Genomic DNA, 20347 nt, shown 5'->3' with positions numbered 1-20347 from the left:
GGTCTGATCCCCTGGGGGATTGGTTTTTCATGGTGCTTATAGCAGAAATGAATGCAATGGCCTATCCATTTAGAAATGGTTTGCTTTGAAATAGCCTTCCCCTCTGCCCCTGCAGCAAATGCCACCAGCAGTTGTTCAGATTTCCTTTGAGGTTTAGTCCTGTCCAAGTAGAATCTAAGTTGTCTGTGCACATCTAAGGAATGCAGTATACATTCCCCTTTGTTCTGTGGATTGTGAAAGAAGGTTGGCAAATGAATGGACTGATTAAGAGCCACATTGGATACTACCTTGGGCATAAAGGATGGATTGGTTTTGAGGGACACCCTGTCCGCATGAAAGATGATGAAAGGCTCCACTGCCATAAGGGCCTGTAATTCAGATACCCCTCTAGCTGAAATGATTGCTGAAAGGAAATCTGTTGTCCAAGAAAGAAATTTTAAGTCTGCAGTAGCAGCTGATTCGAAAGGAGGTAGAGCGAGTTTCTCCAAAACAAAGTTAAGGTCCCAGGCTGGGGTTGGAGCTCTCCTGGGTGGTCTCAAATTTTTGGCCCCTCTGAGGGACTGCTTGAGCAGTGGATGAGAGAAGAGGGGAGGTTCTGTGTTATAATGAGCTGAAATGGCTGAAATGTGGATTTTAATGGAGGAAATAGACAGGCCCTTGTGAAGCATCTCAGTTAAAGTATTGTAAAATCTGAGGTAAATTGGGCGCTGCTGTGCTCATCCCTTGAGATTGGTTCCAGACACAGAATCTTTTCCATTTTTCAGCATAAGATTTTCTAGTACTAGGCCTCCTTGCCTCTAAAATGATATCCATCACAAGTTTATTGAGGGATGGTAAAGGAGAGATTATGTAATTAGCCAGGCTGCAAGGTTCAGTGTTAGAAGCTGAGGGTGCAGAATCTGGTTCTCCTGCTGAAACAACAGGGAAGGAGTCTGAGGCAGGTGCCATAGGGGTAACTGTAACACACTACACAGGAGGGGGGTACCAGTGTTGGTATGGCCAGTCTGGAGCAATCAAAATCATCCTTTTGTTTGTCCAGTTTGATTTTTAGTAGTACTTTGGAGAGCAGAGGCAGAGGGGGGAAGGCATAGACTGATAGTTTTTTCCAGCTGAAGGACAGAGAATCCACTTTCCAGGCTTGTTTGTGGGGAGTCCATGTGCAAAATTTGTCCATTTGGTAGTTCTGGGAAGAGGCAAACAGGTCTATATCTGGGCTCCTCCATTTGCTTGTCAACATGTTGAAAATCCTTGGTTGCAGTTTCCACTCATGTGGGTCCATGAGGTTTCTGCTTAGTCCATCTGCCAGTCTATTTAATTTTCCTGGCAGGAATTGAGCTTGCAGATGCACTTGGTAGTGCAAGGCTGTGTTTCACAATGCCATGGCTAGTCTGCCGAGGGGGTAAGAATGTGTACCCCCCTGCTTGTTTATGTACCACATAACACTGGTGTTGTCCGTCTTTACCATAAGTTGTCCTGGAAGAATGTGGTCCTTGAAGGCTTTCGGAGCATTCTGTACAGCTAACATTTCTTTTTGATTGATATGCAGGTGCGTTTGACTGGGTTCCATTTGCCGTGAATGCACTTCCTTGCCAGGTGCGCCCCCCCCGCAAGCATAGTCTGATGCGTCTGTTGATGGGGTTTGGGCGGCAGGGGTGGTGTGAAAGGTAGTCCCTTGTTTTGGTGGCAGGTCTCTGCCCACCAAAGGAATTCTATGTGTGGGCAAGGTATGATAGGAATCATGGCTTCTAGATCCTGAGAATGTTGACGCCATAGGCTTTTTAGATACCACTGTAGTTTCCTCATATGCAGTCTTGCATATGGAATTAGAAGAATGCAGGAGGCCATGAACCCCAAGGCTTGCAGTATTTGTCTTGCAGATAGCAGGGTTTTTGTGGCCACTTGTTTGAAGTAGGTTGTCAAATGAATTTGTTTATCTGGCTTGAGGTAAGCCATCTGGGAAGTTGTATTTAAACTTGCTCCCAGGAATATAATTTGTTGACAGGGTACCACGTGTGATTTCTTTTCATTTATAGTGTACCCCAGACAAGTTAGAACCCTTTGTACAAAGGCCAGATGATTCAAAAGTATGTCCTGGCTTTCTGCCTGAATTAGACAATCATCCAGGTATGGGTACATTTGAATATTTCTTTGTCTGCAAAATGCAATAACTGGAGCTAGGCACTTTGTGAATACCCTGGGCACAGTAGATAAGCCAAAGAGCAGTGCAGAGAACTGATAGTGTATGTAGCCTGCTTTGAAGTGTAGGTATCTTCTGCAAGATTCCCTGTGCAGGTATGCTTCTTTTAAATCTAGTGTTGCCAACCAGGCATCTTTGCCTAACATAGGAAGTAATTGGTGAAGCGCCAACATCTTGAATTTTGGAATCTCCAAAAGGGCGTTTAGAGTAGGTCCAGGATAGGACACCATGAATTGTTTTTTCTGAGTACCAGGAAAAGTCTTAAGTAGAAACCTTGTCCCTTTTTCTCTTCTGGTACCAGTTGAATAGCCCCCATGCTTAAGAGAGAAAGTATTTGTTTTTGGGCCTCTGCCCACTGATTTGGGGGTAGGTCCAGCCACTCGCTTGGTGTTGGCAATGTGTGGAAGTGGAATCTGTATCCTTGGGACACTATATTTAAAACCCATTTGTCCTGGATAATGAGTTCCCAGTTCTTTGCATGAAGAGCAATCTTTCCCCACAAAGGGGCAGCAGTCAGTTGATAAGTGCTTGGAAATTTTAAAAGTCATTGAGACAGTTTACCATAGGGGGGAGTCATATTACTCCCAGATTTGGAAGTAGAGGCCCCCCACTGCTTAGTCCTGTGTGTCCCCGGGACTGAAACCTGGGTTTTTTTGCTGTGTCTGGGTTTGGCTTGAGAAGACCTGGAAGAGACCGGAAAGGACCAATTCTTAGAGGGTTAGTGCCTACTAAATCTAGGAGGCTGAACTTGTAAGAAATTTTTAACAGTTTGCATAGATTTAGCTTTATCTTCTATCTTTTTAAGAACTTCCTCAGCCTTGTTGTCAAACAGGTGGTCCTGATTTAAGGGAGCATCCAACAATTTAGCTTTAACATGATCAGGCAAAGATTGCTCCTTTAGCCAAGCATGCCTTCTGAGCACAGACCCAGTGACAGCAGCCCTGCAAGAGGCCTCTAATTAATCAAAACCACATTGCAAAGTATGTTTTCCAACTTGTTCAGCAGAATGCATTAAATCCTGTAATTCTTTACTTTCCACACAGGAATCAACATCATTTTCTGTTTAAGCAATCCAATAACGTGTTGCTGATACTTTGACATATGAACCTGGCAGTTTAAAGCCCTAATGGCCAAGGTTGCAGAAGTGTAAACGTTTTTACCCCATCTATCCAGGGCCCTCGAGTCTCTATCAGAAGGGGTAGGATTTTTAGCAGTAGAAGCCTTAATGTCCTTGGGCCCCTGTGAAATAGTCTCTGGATCCACAATAGGATTTTTAAAAGAACTTGTGTGACTCAGGGACCCTGTAGTATCTGTCAGGTTTTCTGGGAGCAGGAGGCAAGGAATCAGGGGCCAAACTAGATTCTGAAAAAGCATCATCAACTATGTCTAGTACAGGAGGAATAACTATAGGCTTATGCTGAGGTAGGAGTAAGAAATCCCTAAGCCTCTTTTTTGAATCATAAAAATCCTGGCTTTCCCAGTGGAAATGCTCCCTTAGAGTATGTAAGGTTTGCCCAAAAGAAAAATCCTCTGGAGAGGAAGCAGAGGGAATGGAGTCCTCTGCATCAGAATCCTCCTAAGTAGATGAGGGTAAATCCAGATCATCAGAAGAATCAGAAAAAACAGAATCCTGGTCAGAAGATTCATAAACAACTTCAGTCCTAGGCCTCTTAGAAGGGGAGGGGGGTTGACTACCCCCTGAGTTATTAGATCTTCAGCCATTCTTATTTATTTTTTAGGGATAGAGGCCTGAGCATGTGGCCTGGGCGTCATTTTTTTAGGCATGGTTCGAGATTTAGGCCTAAGTGAAGAAGGAGGCGTCGGTTTAATGTGCAAGTCCATAGGCCTGAATACACTCTCAGAAGCCAGTGCCTGCACAGCGTCTCCGGACCCATCCAAGGTAGATGCATCCACAGGTTCCATAGTTGAAGCATCTTGCAGCATACCGGACTCTGAATGGATCTCAGCAGAGGCCTGCAAATTAGATGTAGCGTTTATCAGGGGCTGCGAATGCACCTCACTGAGTACCGGCAAACTGGCGACTGGCTTACGAGAAGCATAGTTGGCAGTTTTGGACCTCAGCAGCCTGTCTTTATCTTTGCAATTTTTAGGAATCCAAGTAATCTGATGGCTAACTGACATTTCTGGATAATTAAACCGAAAACTGAAATATTTAGAGGCGAAAATATACCGACGACGGATAGTGCGCTGATTAAATAAAGTACAAAACCGACAGCAAGGTACATCATGGTCAGGGCCTAGGCAAGGAATACAGTATGAATTAAAATCTTTGAGGTATTTGCTTTCCACAAGTAATGCAATTATTAACTTTTACTGAAATCGGTAAGGAGCAAGAAAAAGTTTCCCCAACAGGGTACTTAGCTTTAGTTGAAGACTTCAATTCTGAAACTTTTCAGGAGTCGGCCGACCGGCACTTGCAAACTGCTTTTGCTTCGGGCACCGCATGGCAAGAAAGATTGGGGTAATGGTATTGGCTGCATGTTTTATACCCCTGATGACCTGACGTCATGGAAGAAGGGACAGCAACCGATGCAGAACCCAAGACTTTGTTAATCAGGCTGACTGAGGGCTACCTGCAAGCAGATAACCCCAAATGTAATGACTGCAACAGTGAAACACAAAGAACATCTCCACTTTCCCACATTGAGAAAGGATCTACCTTTTTGCATTTGCCAGTCCCAGTGTTGGAAGATGTAATATCTAAGTCTTTGGCTCTTTCTCCAGAGTGTAGAAAGCTATGTTAGTCCTTTGGCATGACCCTGTCAGCAAAGAGTAGGAAAATATGAGTGGAAAGATAAGGTAAAATATATGAAATTATGAAGTTTGAAGTCTCTTGCTGACTGCAAATTTGACTCTGCCTGACTTTCTCAAAATCACTGAATGACCAAATGATTGAATGTCAGAAAAAAAGAATGAATTAATTCAGTTCCACTGCAGTATCTATTTAATTAACAACACATCTTGAAAAGGAGGGAATCACAGGGATCACTTTCTTTGCATCCTATGAGTTTATTGCCCCTTTCTGATCTCTTGGCACCTTATTGTCCAAGAAATATGATGGCACATAACTGTTTCATGCATTAGTGGCTTTGTGGACAATGGTGTATCCACTTTAAATGTCAAGCAGATTTTACCAGAAGTAGCCCTAGGTTTCAAACTTATGTTGTATATTTGTTAGTGGACATTCCAGAAGCCTCTTTGATAGGAAAGCAAACTTTAATTGCATGCCTTTTGTTGAAGCCAGGATGCACGTTTTAAATCCCTATATTTGTCATTATACAATGCCTGGCCTTTAACATTCAAAAACAAGCATGGTAATTGGTCAGTCCAACCAGGGTGCCCATTGTAAATTGAGCATATGCCAGTAGAAAAAAAGTCCGGTTGCCTGGACTTTCTTCTGTTAATATATGCTACAGATTTTCAGATTCCTTTACCTTTTTAAAAAAAAATAAATACATTTTGAAATCCAAACAGTTCAGAGGTATGAGAGGGAAAGGGCAGGGCAGAGAAAATACAAGGAAAACGGGTACATTATGCAAAACTAAAGAAACATACCCAATTTCCTTGTATTTCTGCCCTCTCTCTTGTATACCTCTGAATGTCTGGATTTTAAACTTTATTTACAAAAAAGATGCAACAGAGTATTCTTAATATGGGGCATTTGTCCATGACTATTTGTGGCTTTGTCCCAGATTTTGGGTATCCCAGGTGGAAACCTACGAGGTGCAAGTGTGTCCTTTTAGTAGTGAATGTAAACACTGGTTAACTAACCTGCTGAGAGTAGCAATGTCTGCAAGTGCATGTGAGAGGATACGACTCAGCCATAATCTTCTCAGTTAAATCAAAATAAGTTAACCTTTTATGCACTTGCATAGGGGGCATCAAATAACTCTCATTTTCACATTGTCTTAAATTGTGTCTGTGTTTGTAAAATAGGGCTAAATAATTTTGTTGCAGTCATACTAATACAGCTATAGATGTCCCATGTTTCAAATCCATGACATTGATGGATACAGAGATTCAGAAAATTATAAACTCTGACATTCTATTTGACATTCTGCTATCTAATAATGGATGCTGTATATTTATTATAAATATTGAAAACTACAGAAAATGAAAGCAAGAAATTATAGATGTGAAACTTTTTTTTCTCATGTACTGCATTAAGAGTTGGAAAGTAAGCAAGTCCCATATGCATGCACAGTACATCAGGAAAGTCCTATGATACCAGGGAAAATGTGGAAGAGCACTGTGGTGCCATTGTACAAGGACCGGACATTTTCTTAATAATGTCATTGTATAATATCTGCAACCCACGGCTGGGTATGGGTAATGCTGGATTTACCCACACCCAGATGTGGGTTATTGCTATAGCGTTTTTGTTATAGGATATGCCAGGAAATAGCAAGATTGATACACAGCCATGTATGAAGGCAGAATTAACAAATACAATCAAGACACTGTAACAAATGCACTATGCATGTAATACTCAGTGGCATTAACAATAATGGTTGCACCAATAAAAATAACACCAATGAGAACCATGGCTAACTATATCCATAATCCATGCATTTATTTCCCTTTTTAGTTAAAATGGCTATTCCTACAATTTTATCAAAGTGGACTTTTTTTCCCTGCTGGAATGTGTGAGAGTTCATCTGCTTATTTTAGTAAATGCCCTTCATGTTGCATGTGACTTATTAATATTACAGCCTTATTCTTAATCTCCAACTACTTCAAAACTACACCACACATATGACAAATGGAAAATAAAGACAAAAGTCTCTCTGTATGAGATCCTGGAAACAATATTTACTCATTTCTACATTTTATTGGCATTGTAGACAAAACAGTAGTAGGATAGTTCCATGAAAAGAAATAAGGTTAGCCATTGGTATGTCTGTATTAGTTATTAGAAAAAGTACTTCAGGCTAATTTGCTATGAAGGGGGTGAGCTTTAGTAAATATAAAGGCGATGATTTACTAATTTAGTGGAAGGGGGGTCACTTTGTAAATCTGATGGGATAGAGGAAAGAATGTAGCTCAGTGAGGTACAAAGGAAGTGATGTTTAGATGGGTGGGAAAGGCGGTTACAGTAGAGGAGTATGGCACACACGAGTGTAGCATATCATCCATCTCCCCACTGCTCCTCCGAGAAACAGTCGTGAGTGGGCTGAACAGATCATCAGGAAGTGCACTGATCTAGCTCAATGCAAAACTGTATCACTTTCCAAGTTTGGAAACTTGAACAATTCCTTGGCAAGACGACTGCTGGTGTTTATTATAAAATACACCTAAGCACTGGTAGCATTAACGTCAGTGGTATCAAGGAGTTTGTCGTCTTAAATTTGTGTAATGTTTCAATCAGTAAAAGTGGAAATGGAAATTAGAAAAAGAAAAATGAAAACAAATTAACCCTTAATGTGTGTTCATTTCTTCTTTAGGATTGTGTGTTGGTATTCAAACTGCATAGACTTAGAAGAATGGCTCTAAACTGAAGTGCAAAGATCTAACTGTACTGACATATGGTGAGGGGATCTCTTCCTCCCCATGCATGGAACAATAGTTCTACATACTTAGCTGCTCCTCAGTTTTTGTAGAGTAACACCTGCTTTTTGTAAAAAGTCATATTATGCAAGTGCTTACTGCAGTTAAACATTGCAGTTGTCCTTTCTCTTGCTTAGTTGCTTTTACTATGTATTTTTACAAATTTTAGAGCATGTAACAGGTGTCAGTCCATCTGTATTTTACCTTGTAAATAGACCTGACCCTTTCTGTAAAATGTATAGAGTAATATTTAGATGAGCTGGGCTGAAAGTTAAGAGCCAGGAAGGAAATTCACTTTTAAACAAAGTAATTAGACTGGTGGTGTTATAACTCATCTCTCTGCTACCACTGTGCTGTTTCGTGTCTGAAAAGGGACTTAACATCAGCCCATCTACCTGACTAACAACTGTAAAATGAATGAAGTAAAGGAAAAAAGGTGTTTCAAAATTAGAAATTTCATACATCTATAGTTACTGACAATACCTCAGGCATGTGGGGCAGGACTATATTGTGACATGACGTCCATTGCATAATCCAGCAAAGTGTTCCCTAATGAAATGTATTTTAGTAGCAGAGGTCCATGGCAACCTGCAGTCCTTTCAATTAGTTCACGTGGTAAACAGAGGTTCTACTACAATTAAAGGCCAATGTGCCACACATGCTGAATGTTTAATTTTATTGATTCCTTTATCTAGACAGATCAGGTTTGATGAACGAAAGGTGATTTAAAAGTAAACAGCGAGGAAGAAATTTCTCTCAGGTACACATTAAGATGAACTTTAAAACAGGAATCTCTGATGTGGAGGATGAATAGCTGATAAACAAAACTGCCACTGATTCTAGGGGCAACCATAAAGCATTCTATAGCTGTGTCAAGAATCTCAATGGCAACACCCAGATCTGCTCTGAGTTATAGTACAATGGCATGAAAATTACAGAACCAACTGATATTGCCAACATCCTGGCAGATAATTTCAGTGCTAACTTTACCCCCCTCTCACCCCTTAAAGGGCCCATATCTATACAGGAAGAATGCAGAGTCCCTGTAATCACAACTACGCAGGTAAAAGCTGCACACTCTAAAGCCAAAAACACAGCATCCATGGGACCGGACAACATCCCAGGCTGCGTTTTACATGAACTTCAGAACAAACTGGCTCCTCACCTAAACACCATGTTCAGTCATAGCCTCACATCAGGTTTTGTGCCCACGGAATGGTGCACAGCAACAGTTATCCCACTCCACAAAGGGAGAGCCACCACTGATCCCGGGAACTATCGCCTTATTAGCCTGACGAGCCTACTCTGTAAGGCCATGGAATGTATCATCATGGAACACATAAACAAAGACATTGGTAACCTCCAAACTCTGGACCACACCCAGTTTAGGTTTGTGAAAGGCAGAGCATGCCTCCTGAACCTGATCGATGTCTTTGAGGCAGTCACCAAAGCCGTAGATGAGGGTAAGGTGGTTCACACAGCCTATCTTGACATTGCCAAGGCTTTTGATACCATCCCATATTCTGGAATTACAGCTAAACTCACTAAACTAGGTATAAATCCCTATGTCACAAGATGGGCTGCCAACTGGCTCACTGACAGAACCCACACTGCAAACGTTGCAGACTCCAAATCTGATTCAAACCAGTGACAAGTGGATTACCAAAGGGTACAGTCCTGGGACCTCTCCTGTTTAGTATCTACTTCTCTGAAGTACAGGCTAACACAGAAGGCCTTTGGCTAACGAAGTTTGCAGATGGCTGCATACTAGGAGCCACAGCAGAGTCCCCAAATGATGTGGACCTCCTACAGAAGGGCCACATTGAGACAGATGCCTGGTGTCAGAGTCATGGCCTCAAGCTCAATGCCAAAAATGCATTGTCATCCACTTTGGTAAAAACACTGTACCCATGAACTAACACATAGGCGGCAGTCTACATAATGCCGAATGTGTGATAAGAGACCTTGGGACCCAGGTGGACAGTAGTCTCTCCTTTGATAATCACATCGCCACAGTAGTCAGAAAATTCTTCTACGTGGCACACCTCATTACAAAAGGGTTCTCATCCAGGAAAAAAGAGGTCATTGTTCCCCTCTACTCGACACTCATTAGACCCATAATAGAGTACAACTCCCCTTTTGGAATGTACCTCACAAGACATCTGCAGCAGCTGGAAAGGCCACAGAAGTACCTCACAAAGAGGATTACTGGCCTCAAACAGATGCCCTACACTGACCGTCTCAAACTCCAAATTTACACCATGGCATATCGCCTACTCCAAGGTGATCTCTGCCTAACATATAAAGCTATGTCAAACCCAGAGCTGTTGGACATGCTACACCTAAAAAAATCCCAATCCCTCTGAGCTACATGCTCTAGGGACCTAAACCTTGTCACTACAATAAACGGAACATGCTGGAGGGATAGATTCCTGTCCCAGAGACCTCCCATACTCTGCAAGAAGCTAGCTATCTATGTCAAGCAAAGTTCCTCATTAGCACTCTTCAAGAAAAATCTTGATGAGTGGATGGGAAATAGGAAATACACTCAGAGGATCACTTCTGTGAGTCTGCTAGACAGGGGCACAGGAAAATATCTTTCTTGGGTGGTGTAAGTCGGGGAACCTTGTTGGCTAGGCTTACTTAGGCCCTTGGGCTGATAGCCTAGTACCTACCTATGATAACTCAATTTTTTTCATCCTTCATTTATCACTGGTATCTGCTTATCAACTATTCATTATTAAAGTCTACCTATACTAATACAAAGCATCAAAAATAAAAGTTCTGTCCCATTAATGACAACAGTCAAGCTGTTGCCTACATCAAATCAACTGACAACACTGTCTAAAGTATTTTCTTTCCAGAGTAGGGAAAAATATCACGCACTGAAGAAAAGTTGGAAAATAAAGTTTCACAGATTCTAGACCCATTTAGAAAAATCAAAAGGAGAAATGATAACACACTGCACGAACCTTGGAGGCATGAACAAGGAAGGATGGGAATTGTCTAATCAAATCCACGGGCTGAAATATTTAACATAAGTATGATCATAACATTCTCAAAAGATGTAGGGGAAATGTAAAAAGTAATGCAGGACAAGTGGAGCATCATCAAAGAAAATATATTCTCTCAGTAAGATTCTCTATTTTGAACCCTCCAACAGAAAGCACAGGGGCTTAAGAGATTGGCTAAAATGCATCATCTAGAAGAAAAATAGAGTAACTTGCCTGGACCTTCAAATGTGGTCTTTCAGATTGTAAATGCTGCCTGAAACTTTGAGTGATTAAGAATTTTTTTACTTCCCTGAGCTCCAGCAAAAAATATTTTCAATAGAGCTAGACATAATTGCAGTGGTGAAATGGTGATCTACTTTACCCAGCGCTCCATGTACAAAGCCTTTTATGTTGGGAAAACCAAAAACAGTCTCAAAAGGAGAATTACTGAACACGCTTCTGACATCTGGAAGAGATACCCACTTTCAAAATACTCCTTGGGTCATCCAGGCCACTTGAATTTTACTTTTCATGTCACTGAAGATGTAGAATATTGTCGGCTTGGTGGAAACCTTAATGCGATCTTAGAAAAGAAGGAATTGGAATGGGAAATTAGGCTGCATGCATATGTTGATTAAGGCCTAAATGGGGCTGTTATTTAAGAAACTAAACCACTGCAGGTTCTACTGAGGTCATTGTGACACCCAGACAGCACCATGCTGGCTTGGACCACCTAATTATGCCATTCGTCCGAAGACAAGAAAGCCAGTTAGCAGCCTTCACAGGAAATAAAACACTCCAATCTATCTCTCCCACTGCAAGATCTGTTCCCAGTTCCATAATATTCCACAGGACGATTGCATATCATCAGCATAGTAGTGCTACTAAATGGACTACTCTTGGCACAGCTGGATCTAGCACTAGGAGACTTAGGCAGACGCTTAGGACATCTGTTGGATGGGATTGGAGGTATGGTTTCGCTATAAAAAAACAAATCTTTGTAAAATAAAACAAGCCCCAGCCTGCCAGACTTCCATAAACACAGCAGGGCTTTAAGACCACGCAGGAGGCTTCAGTAAAACAGAGCATGCTCCAGTAACCTCGTGGTTAAGATGTCCTAACATCATCTTTAGTAAAAATCCTGGAGATTTAATGATATCAGAGCAGCCAATTTATCCACAATTATAGAGAACAAATGGATTCTGAATGCTCTACAGGGAGATATGCAGAGTGCAATTTTGTATCTTACACTGTGAGCTGCTGAGTGAGTGCAATCTTGTTCAAAGAGACAGAGGTATGTATTTAATGTTATGCAGGGAGACACAGCCGTTGAATGAGTGCAATGTCATATGTTATTTATCTTATGCAGGGAGGCATGCTTCTCATGCTATATCTGTTTTCTGTGTGAGACTGTAGTGTGCGTGCATGCACGTGCATGTATGTATAATGCCACAGCTAGAGGGGCTGTTTAGTTGAGACTTTTCTCAAAATCAAACCATGAACCTTAATTACTGGCATGGAAGTGCCATCAGCCACCACACCAACTGGTAGGTCTCTCTTAATTTTGTTTATTTTTGTAAGTCTCTGAGATTAGTCTGTCAATGTCCGTCACAGATTTACATAAATCAGTTGATCAGTATCGGGGTGCAACAGGTAGCACACTTGCTTTTTGCTGTAGGAGGCTGCGAGTTATTTTCACACACTCAGACTGATTGCTGACACTATTGTGTAGCATAGGGGGGGTGCTGCACTTCTGAATGTGTCCTCCTTTGGATGATATGCCTAGTAACTATTAACCTATTGTTGGTTTGACAGAAATTCCCTATTGCATATCACCAGCACTCCATTTTTTTTTCAACACGGCATAGGCAATTTATTCTTCAGGAGGAGCAAGCACTGAATTTGTAGATGAAGCACTGAAATGCAAAGTTGTTTGCCAGCAGCAACCTCTCCATTACTGTTATTTTTAATGTGGAATTATTCAGATGAGTTTTACTTCTGCAGAGACTGTGCATATTAACTGACATTGTTTGACTATAATGACAACAGTCTGAGTGGCCTTTTATGGTTGAAGTTTTCTGCAATGGGTAGCTTTATCATTATTGGTTCATATGTTTTGTTTCATTGCTTACTGGAAAAATGTTCAGATATACACAATTAAAACACACTAACAAGTGGTGTATTAAACAAGGAACATAATTTAATACAGTCAGGAAATTGACTAAAATAGAACATCCGTTTTTGCATGTTAAGTGTGTGCAGGGGCCTATGGTTTGAAAACAGCCCAAAGGTGTACTTAACCCACTACTGGCCAGATGCATTTTCTGGGAACGTAGATTTCAATTCTGTTTGAATGAATGTGAGTTTCAAGGGCAGGGGAGTTTATTGTTCAAGCTAAATCTGTTTTCATTGTGAGACTGTATTGTTTGTTTAGCAAATGGCCATCAGTGTTTGTGCTATAAAATTTGAAATGAAAGTTTTAAATTAAATCCAAATATCTGTAATCATTCTAGAAATAAAGATGAAAATAGCATACACACTCACAGGTTTGAACAGTGTTTATGATAACTGGGAAGAGATAAAGTAATGGAACACTGAAATGGCTGTATGTATGTCTGTGTGTCTCTGAGTAGGAACTTGTTTGAAGTAGAAATCCTAAAAAATAGTTCTGAACATGATATTTTGGAAATGAATATTTGGTTTGCCTTGGCATACTCAGCCTTGTTATAACAGGTTCAGATGTAGAAAAGGGATAATCTGTTCACCCACTTGCATGGCTTACATCAGATAATCTGTCGGTTTTTTAAATATTTTTTAGCAGAGGATAGCCACACATTAACCTATGGTTTAATGGGACTCGTAAGCCTCCTAAAGCAAAATTAATATTTGTCCATATTCAAGCTCAGCTTAGATCTGTGGATTGGAAACAGAAACTTTACACTAAGACTGCCCCCCGTACTACTAAATGACAGAGGCAGCTCCTAAATGCTATATCCCATGAGTGGCTCCCCCTCTAATTATGCATGATATGATCCCATTCATTTTCATTACAGGTGATATATAATCACTGACAACAGGATGGGTACGACCAATCTCTAACTAAATGGGATAGGTTATATCGAGCAGAAAAAAAGGAAGTTTGGCTTAAAATGGCCTACAAGGTCATCAAGCCTAGTACTTGCCTATAAATCTATAATAGCAGGCTGATTCCCTTTCTTATAAGCTGAATGCAGAAGTAAACATTCTTCCACATTAATAACATGTACATAGATGTGTTTACATATGTGTTACCTTTTGAAAAGGAGGACTAGCTATTCAGCTTGTTTTTCCACTGTCTTGTCATTTGTATTTACAGGGACTGATGTAGCAGGAGGTTTTGATGCTGCACGTATCCTATTTTCAGCTTACAGATTTTCTGTAGCAGTCCACATTCCACATACAAATTATAATGTTTCTTTCATGCACTTGAGGGTTTGCCTTTATCCTCCTCTGTTTCACTATTGCAGTGCAGTCCCAGCTCCTCCCCATTTCTATGCTATTGTGAAACCTCCTACACCCCAATGTTGTTACAAGGTGTATACATTAAAAAGTTAAAACTCTTCACTGTAAAATCTGATGAAGTCTTCAAACGAAAGCATTTAGTTAAGAGGGATAAAGACAAATTACTTGAGAAAAATGGGAACTTTTTTCTTTTGGTAAGGGACTAAGTTATGATGGTATACTTGCCTAGTTCTTCTGTATTTACTTAGTTTTGGCCTGCCAAGATCTGTATTAAGCAGTGCACCTGAATCTCAAAAGGAGGACTAATCCCCAACATTAAGGTCCTAAAAGGCTGAGATCAAGGTTAGCACAAACTTGGAGACACTCCGTCTTGTTAACGTTTTATTGTTATACTGGTTTAAATGCACCTTCGGGTGCAGAAGTTACCTAACATGGTCCACTTTGTGTATGATTTCAGAGGTCTGGGGGAAAGGTGATGGGATATGAAGCAAGGTAGCTTTACACTGTACTCAGCTGTTCATATAAGGAAATGAATGGCAAAAATAACCATCTAATAACACCTCTCATTCTTTTATTGCTAAGTAAACCAGCTAGGCACAAATGCCTTTCTTCAAAAATAATTTGCTAAAGTGTCAGACACCATGCAAGTGAATGTTAAAAGAATTCATTTTACTGTACTCACAAGACACCACTGTGAAAGTAAAGTGGAGTCGGGGACTGAGAAACTTACTATCATAATTCCCTTCATTTGACTTATGAGGCAGCAGTCTCCAGGAAATGTTTTTATTTAGTGCAGCAAATTGGAAAAGGAATATGAAAGGTCTAAAGAGGTAATCATGCCTTTATACTTAGAATTAATCATACAAGTTATTTATTACAGCACCACCTTTATGCTATATCTTGCAAAGCATATTAAACAATTAGACCCCAAAATTTCCAAACCAAGTCATTCAGACCTAAATTCCTCGGGAAATCAAGCAAGGCTAGAAGCTGTATTCCTTTTCCAATGTCTTACAGACTTTTGAAGGGATATTTCTATCTCATGTACTATGCTGTTAGGGGATCCGGTTGCGCTGGACCTCATACATCAGCACAAGTGTGATGATTCCAACAATCCTAGAACCAAGATTTTAAATGTCGGCTAACAGCAAAATAAAGCATAATGAAGAGATGTGTATTTTGTTTTTTTTTTTTTGACCAGCACCTGTCAAACCTCTGGAATAAACTTCCCCTGTATGTTAAGTTGTGCGACACACTGCCTTCTTTAAAACATAACCTAGATGATTAGATGGGTGTCTACAAACACATTGTGGGACTGACCTGTATGGGCTTGGTGCAGCCTGTGAAGAGGGTACTGGCAAGATGAAATATCAATAAAATTGTGACTCTTTATGTAAATGTACCACTACAGGATTAAGTTATTTAGCAGACAATAGCAGTAAGATCTAAACTATGCATACATAAATGCAGTGTGATCATCAGATATACTGTCAAGTTTTGTGATATTAGAAGCACTATACAGTTGTTCTAAACATTCTATTTTTATGATGACCATCTCAAGAAAAAACATGATTTTTAGTATTTTTGTCTGAAACTTCCCACTACTGAGTCACTTATTAGATTTTTTTTTTTTTATCATTTGCTTACCTAGATAAATTGCACTGGACTTGCTAACACACACACACACACACAAATTCAGTTAAATGTCTTATTTTCCACTTTGAACTCTAGCAATGGCTTCAAAACATTTCCATACTTTTTATCTACTAAATGCCATTTAAGTCATCATTTATGAGTGCCTAGTGCTCTTACAATACATGTTCAACTGAAGTTGCATTTAGTATTCATTTCGCACTATGAAGGAATATAATTAAATCTCCTCATAGCAGCTGCATTTTTGTTATACAGGACTAAAAGCTTTTGTGTTTGTCAAAGCCATATAAAATGTATGTGAAACTACCTTCAGGCAAGTTCTTCAAGTAGGCTCTTTGTAGACAATGGCTTGCTGGTTGTTGGATGACATCGCTAGATGTAGAGGATTCATCAGAAGGTCCACTGGATTGAATAAACTCTGTCAAAAAAGAACTGAATTAGCAGTTCTGTAATGTATCATTAAATTGTCAACTCACAAAAAAGTAAATTTCTAATCCTGCCTCATCCTTTTATGAGCAACAAAAGATTTGATCCCTTCCACAAAGGATATGAAATATTAGAATTCTGTCCTTATAGAAATATTCACAACTTAATGGAGTCAATCAACAGATTATGTATGGCAACCATGACTTTAAGTGCAAAGAAAAATCTATAAAAATCAGTCATTGTGTTAAAATCTAACAAGTGATGTAAAAAATTATATGAAAAGATGACTGTAGTGACATGCTGGTCCCAGCACAACAAATTCAACTTCTTGGCTTTTCAAGACTGGTACAGAGGACAAAAGTCTTTGTCACTTTTATTGTTCTTTTTATTGTTCTTTAACTTCTTTTGTGTATAACAGCTAATGGGGTCATTACACTAGTTAAAATGTTTTAAAATACATATAATAAAAAGCAGTGCTTAAGCACACCCCCATAACTGCAGTTGTCTCCTGATCACTGGTATAATTTAACCAGAAATCTATGGGACAGTGATGGGAACAGTATAAACAGATTATATCAGCTCATATATCCTAGGATTTTGTGCATGTCTGTTTTTGTAGAAATTCTCACCAGAAAACTGTTTTCATGACTGTAACCCACAGAATAAGATGCTGTCATTGTACTGTCCTTGAATGATAACATAGGGGATATATTATTGAAAACTGGAGAGGAGTCTGATGTCACCAGTGTCATTCAGCTGGAAATGTTTCTCAAATAGGCAGGAAGAAACTGTGAGCTATCTAGGTCACTTTCATGGCAAACAGCGTCCCTGATTCAGAAACCATTTTTGCAAAAATGTATAATGGTACTTGTGTGAATGCATACAGAGTGCCTGCTATTTAATAAAACTCTTTGTGTCATGTAAGAAACTTTGCTAAATGCAAATGAAGAATAGTGATATGCCAACACAGTAAAAGGCATATTAAACTTGATTCAGAAGCTTGAGGATGGCATGCTTTGCCAGAAAAGAGTGAATGGAAAAACTGGCAGTGGACATTAGAAAATAGTCATAAAGAGAGATTGGAGCAAAGCTAATATTCTAACAGAATTATGTGATGCTGTGGGAGAGATGGCTTCAAAGTAAAAGATAAAAAGGAAAACAAGAAAAAAAATGTGGAAACCACACAAAAATAATGTCAATTTATGGTAAACATGGGCGATCTGTCTTGCAATAAGAGAAAATAAATATTATGCTGTTATATTTTGGAGCAGAATATGAAAAATCCATATAGGAATAAAGGAGGGAAAGAAGAAAGCAGGGAGTCTATGGTTAATCGTTAAATGGACTAACCATCGAACAGCACATCCTCGAACCCTAATAGTCGAACCTCCATCCATCAACTCAGCACTTCAAACTTGTGAGACAGGGAAAGTAAATAGGATTAGGGGGATTTGATTATGTGCTATTCGATGGTTAGTCAGTTCAGGTAACCACAGACTGAAAGCAGGAAGCAAGGATGGAAAGAAGCAAGGAACAGATAGATCTGTTCCAGAAGTATCAGTGAGTGGGAAACCTATGAAGGCCCACCCTGGAATAGTGGCTGCAGGTCTCCAAGAATCAAACTATTAACAGAAGGTACTTCTGTATATGGAGATATCTCATAGGATAAGAGAAAGTCAGTGAAACGAAGGTCAGAATCCTTGTCCTGTTAGTTGTTACAAAAAAGGTAAAGTTACAAGTAACTGAAAAGACAGTAGAAAAGGGAAAAGGTTTGTGGGGCAAAAAAAAAAGTAAAGTTATTAAAAAAAAAAAAAAAAAGACTACCAAGGGTTCCAAACTGATAGAGAATTAACTGTGTCCTGATTTTTTTTTTTTTTTTTTTTAAGTAAGGACTAGGCAAGCACCCATATGAGGTTTGAGAAACATGGTATTTGATGCACTTAAAAAGAAAGGGTCTAGCTACAGAAGCACATTCAGGGGGAGAATGTTTGGGAGAATGTTGTCAGGCATATGACTGGTGATTTTCTTCATATCTTGAAGTATCACCCCCAATAGCTCTCAAGTGAAGAAGTTGATGTGGCAAGGGGTGGAGTTAAGGCATCAGAAGAATTGAGAACTGCTGTTTCTAGATTTCATATGGGTAAGCAATACTTGAAGTTTTTGCTTTATATTGTATGGAAGTATGGGCAGTTCAGAGGAAAGGCAATTTACAACAAATTATCTTCCAAAACTCTAGATGGCTGCTGACAACGAATGGTAACAACTTAAGCCATGGTTTGTCAAGCACCTGAGGCCGTGTTAGTCCCAAAGTATGTTGCTTAGCCAAATTTATGATTAGACCAAAAACTTGTTCTGGTTTTCTGTCAAATATGAACAGCACAAAAACTGGCACAAAACCTTTGAGATAACCCCAAAGTATATAAAACCAAAGTATGCCTGTTGAGGAATACACTAGCCTGTGAAAACGTCCAGTATGGTAGGAGGTTTATAGTTAACATGGCCTAGTGCACCACTTTCCTGTAGTGGACAAATTCCTGAATGCAAAGTTTAACTAGGAAGCTTAATCGTATTAAGTTTTCTGGAACACCTGTTGAATATCATGCAGTCATGAAAGCATTCTGTTGCACAATATAGTTCTCCAAAGTACTTCATTCCATTAACTGTATTGATATTACTATAAATGTGTTAAGTGGTTGTGGTCCAGAGAATCTCCTCAACTGCAAGGTGTATGGCAGCTGCTGAAGCACAGATGCCAACATTTTTGCCAAATATACTGATAATGAGTACTTACAGATGTCACTGCAAGGGAACCAGTGGGTAAGCAGAAAGCAAAGCTGTATAACAAAGTGCATAATCTGGTATTATACATGTAACTACGGAGAACTTCTCATAGAATCAAAGATGTGATAAGACAAGATTAGCTTAATACAGGCAGAAATCAATGTCTTCAACTTGTAGAGAGGTAGAATATGCTTTAAAAGGTGAGTATACATCATTAACAGCCTGCAATCCATCCATACATAGTAACACCCAAAACTATGAAGGACCTATAGTAACTATGCATATATAAATGCATGCATGGATGTATACAAACCAACTGTGATGACAGACATGCTCAAATCTGTAGTATGGATAAGAAAACAGAGTATGCTAGAAAAAACATAAGAAGAGAAGACCACTTACTCATATAACAACCATGTAGTAACTGACCCTGCAGGTCAGTCGAGCTGTATACCCTAGCCATGGTTCATCACACACAGCAGCAGCTGACAAATCATCAAGGCATAAAGCCAAATCAGCCTGGCCAGTGAGTATTTATCCTCCTAAAATTATGTGTCCAATGCCAGGACATGTGAAGTTGTTTAAGTACATGTAAGAAAACATTAGTGATGTTTACTGTGCATATAGCAAGATGCAACAGAACAGCTGAACCCAAGCTGAATTCCTTTTACTAGAACTTCAGAAACTACCTGCTAAACATTGAGCAGACAAGGAATGAAACTTCAGAGGAACATGAGGAAGAGCAGCATGTACTAACAGAAAACTAGCAGATACAATGTGCTGAAGCACTATATAATCTTATAATGCCTGCTACAAAACTTTCTACATAACTGCCCATGTATTCATAATGTAAACCACTCAATATGTGGTTCATGCATTAGGGGTAATGACATAATTGTAACAAGGCAAGCTTAGTAGTAGGTGCCTTGTGCAGAGCATAACTAAAACATCACAGCATCATGTACTAATGACATAATTTGTACAGGAAACACAGCAAACTTCTAGAAGGGGACAAGTAGTATCCCCTAGTATTTCCATTTTAAAAACTTAGTACAATTTATTGAGAGCTGCTATTTGTCTATATATACACACACTTCTGTTATATTTCCCCTTTTTCCTTCAGTGGATACAAACCAACTGCTATCATTCAAAATTCCTGCAACTTCTACACTCAACACCTACATGCAACATCCTTCTCCCCCACACCCCTCAGAGAACTCTCAGATCT

The 20347-nt window shown here is 39.6% G+C and overlaps 1 protein-coding gene across 1 annotated transcript in view; it reads right to left on the bottom strand.

Annotated features, from left to right (window-relative positions):
- EDA2R (ectodysplasin A2 receptor) overlaps positions 1-20347 on the bottom strand; it is a 247288-nt gene that overhangs the window by 89232 nt on the left and 137709 nt on the right. The window contains exon 7 of the mRNA XM_044057108.1: positions 16220-16330. Coding sequence (XP_043913043.1) covers positions 16220-16330 — 111 coding nt within the window. The remainder of the gene's footprint in view (positions 1-16219; positions 16331-20347) is intronic.

This window comes from Protopterus annectens, chromosome 15.part0, assembly GCF_019279795.1.
Source record: "Protopterus annectens isolate FY-2018-M chromosome 15.part0, PAN1.0, whole genome shotgun sequence".
NCBI lineage: Eukaryota > Metazoa > Chordata > Ceratodontiformes > Protopteridae > Protopterus > Protopterus annectens.
Note: the sequence above shows the minus strand (reverse complement) of the source record. Positions and strands in the feature narration are given on the sequence as shown.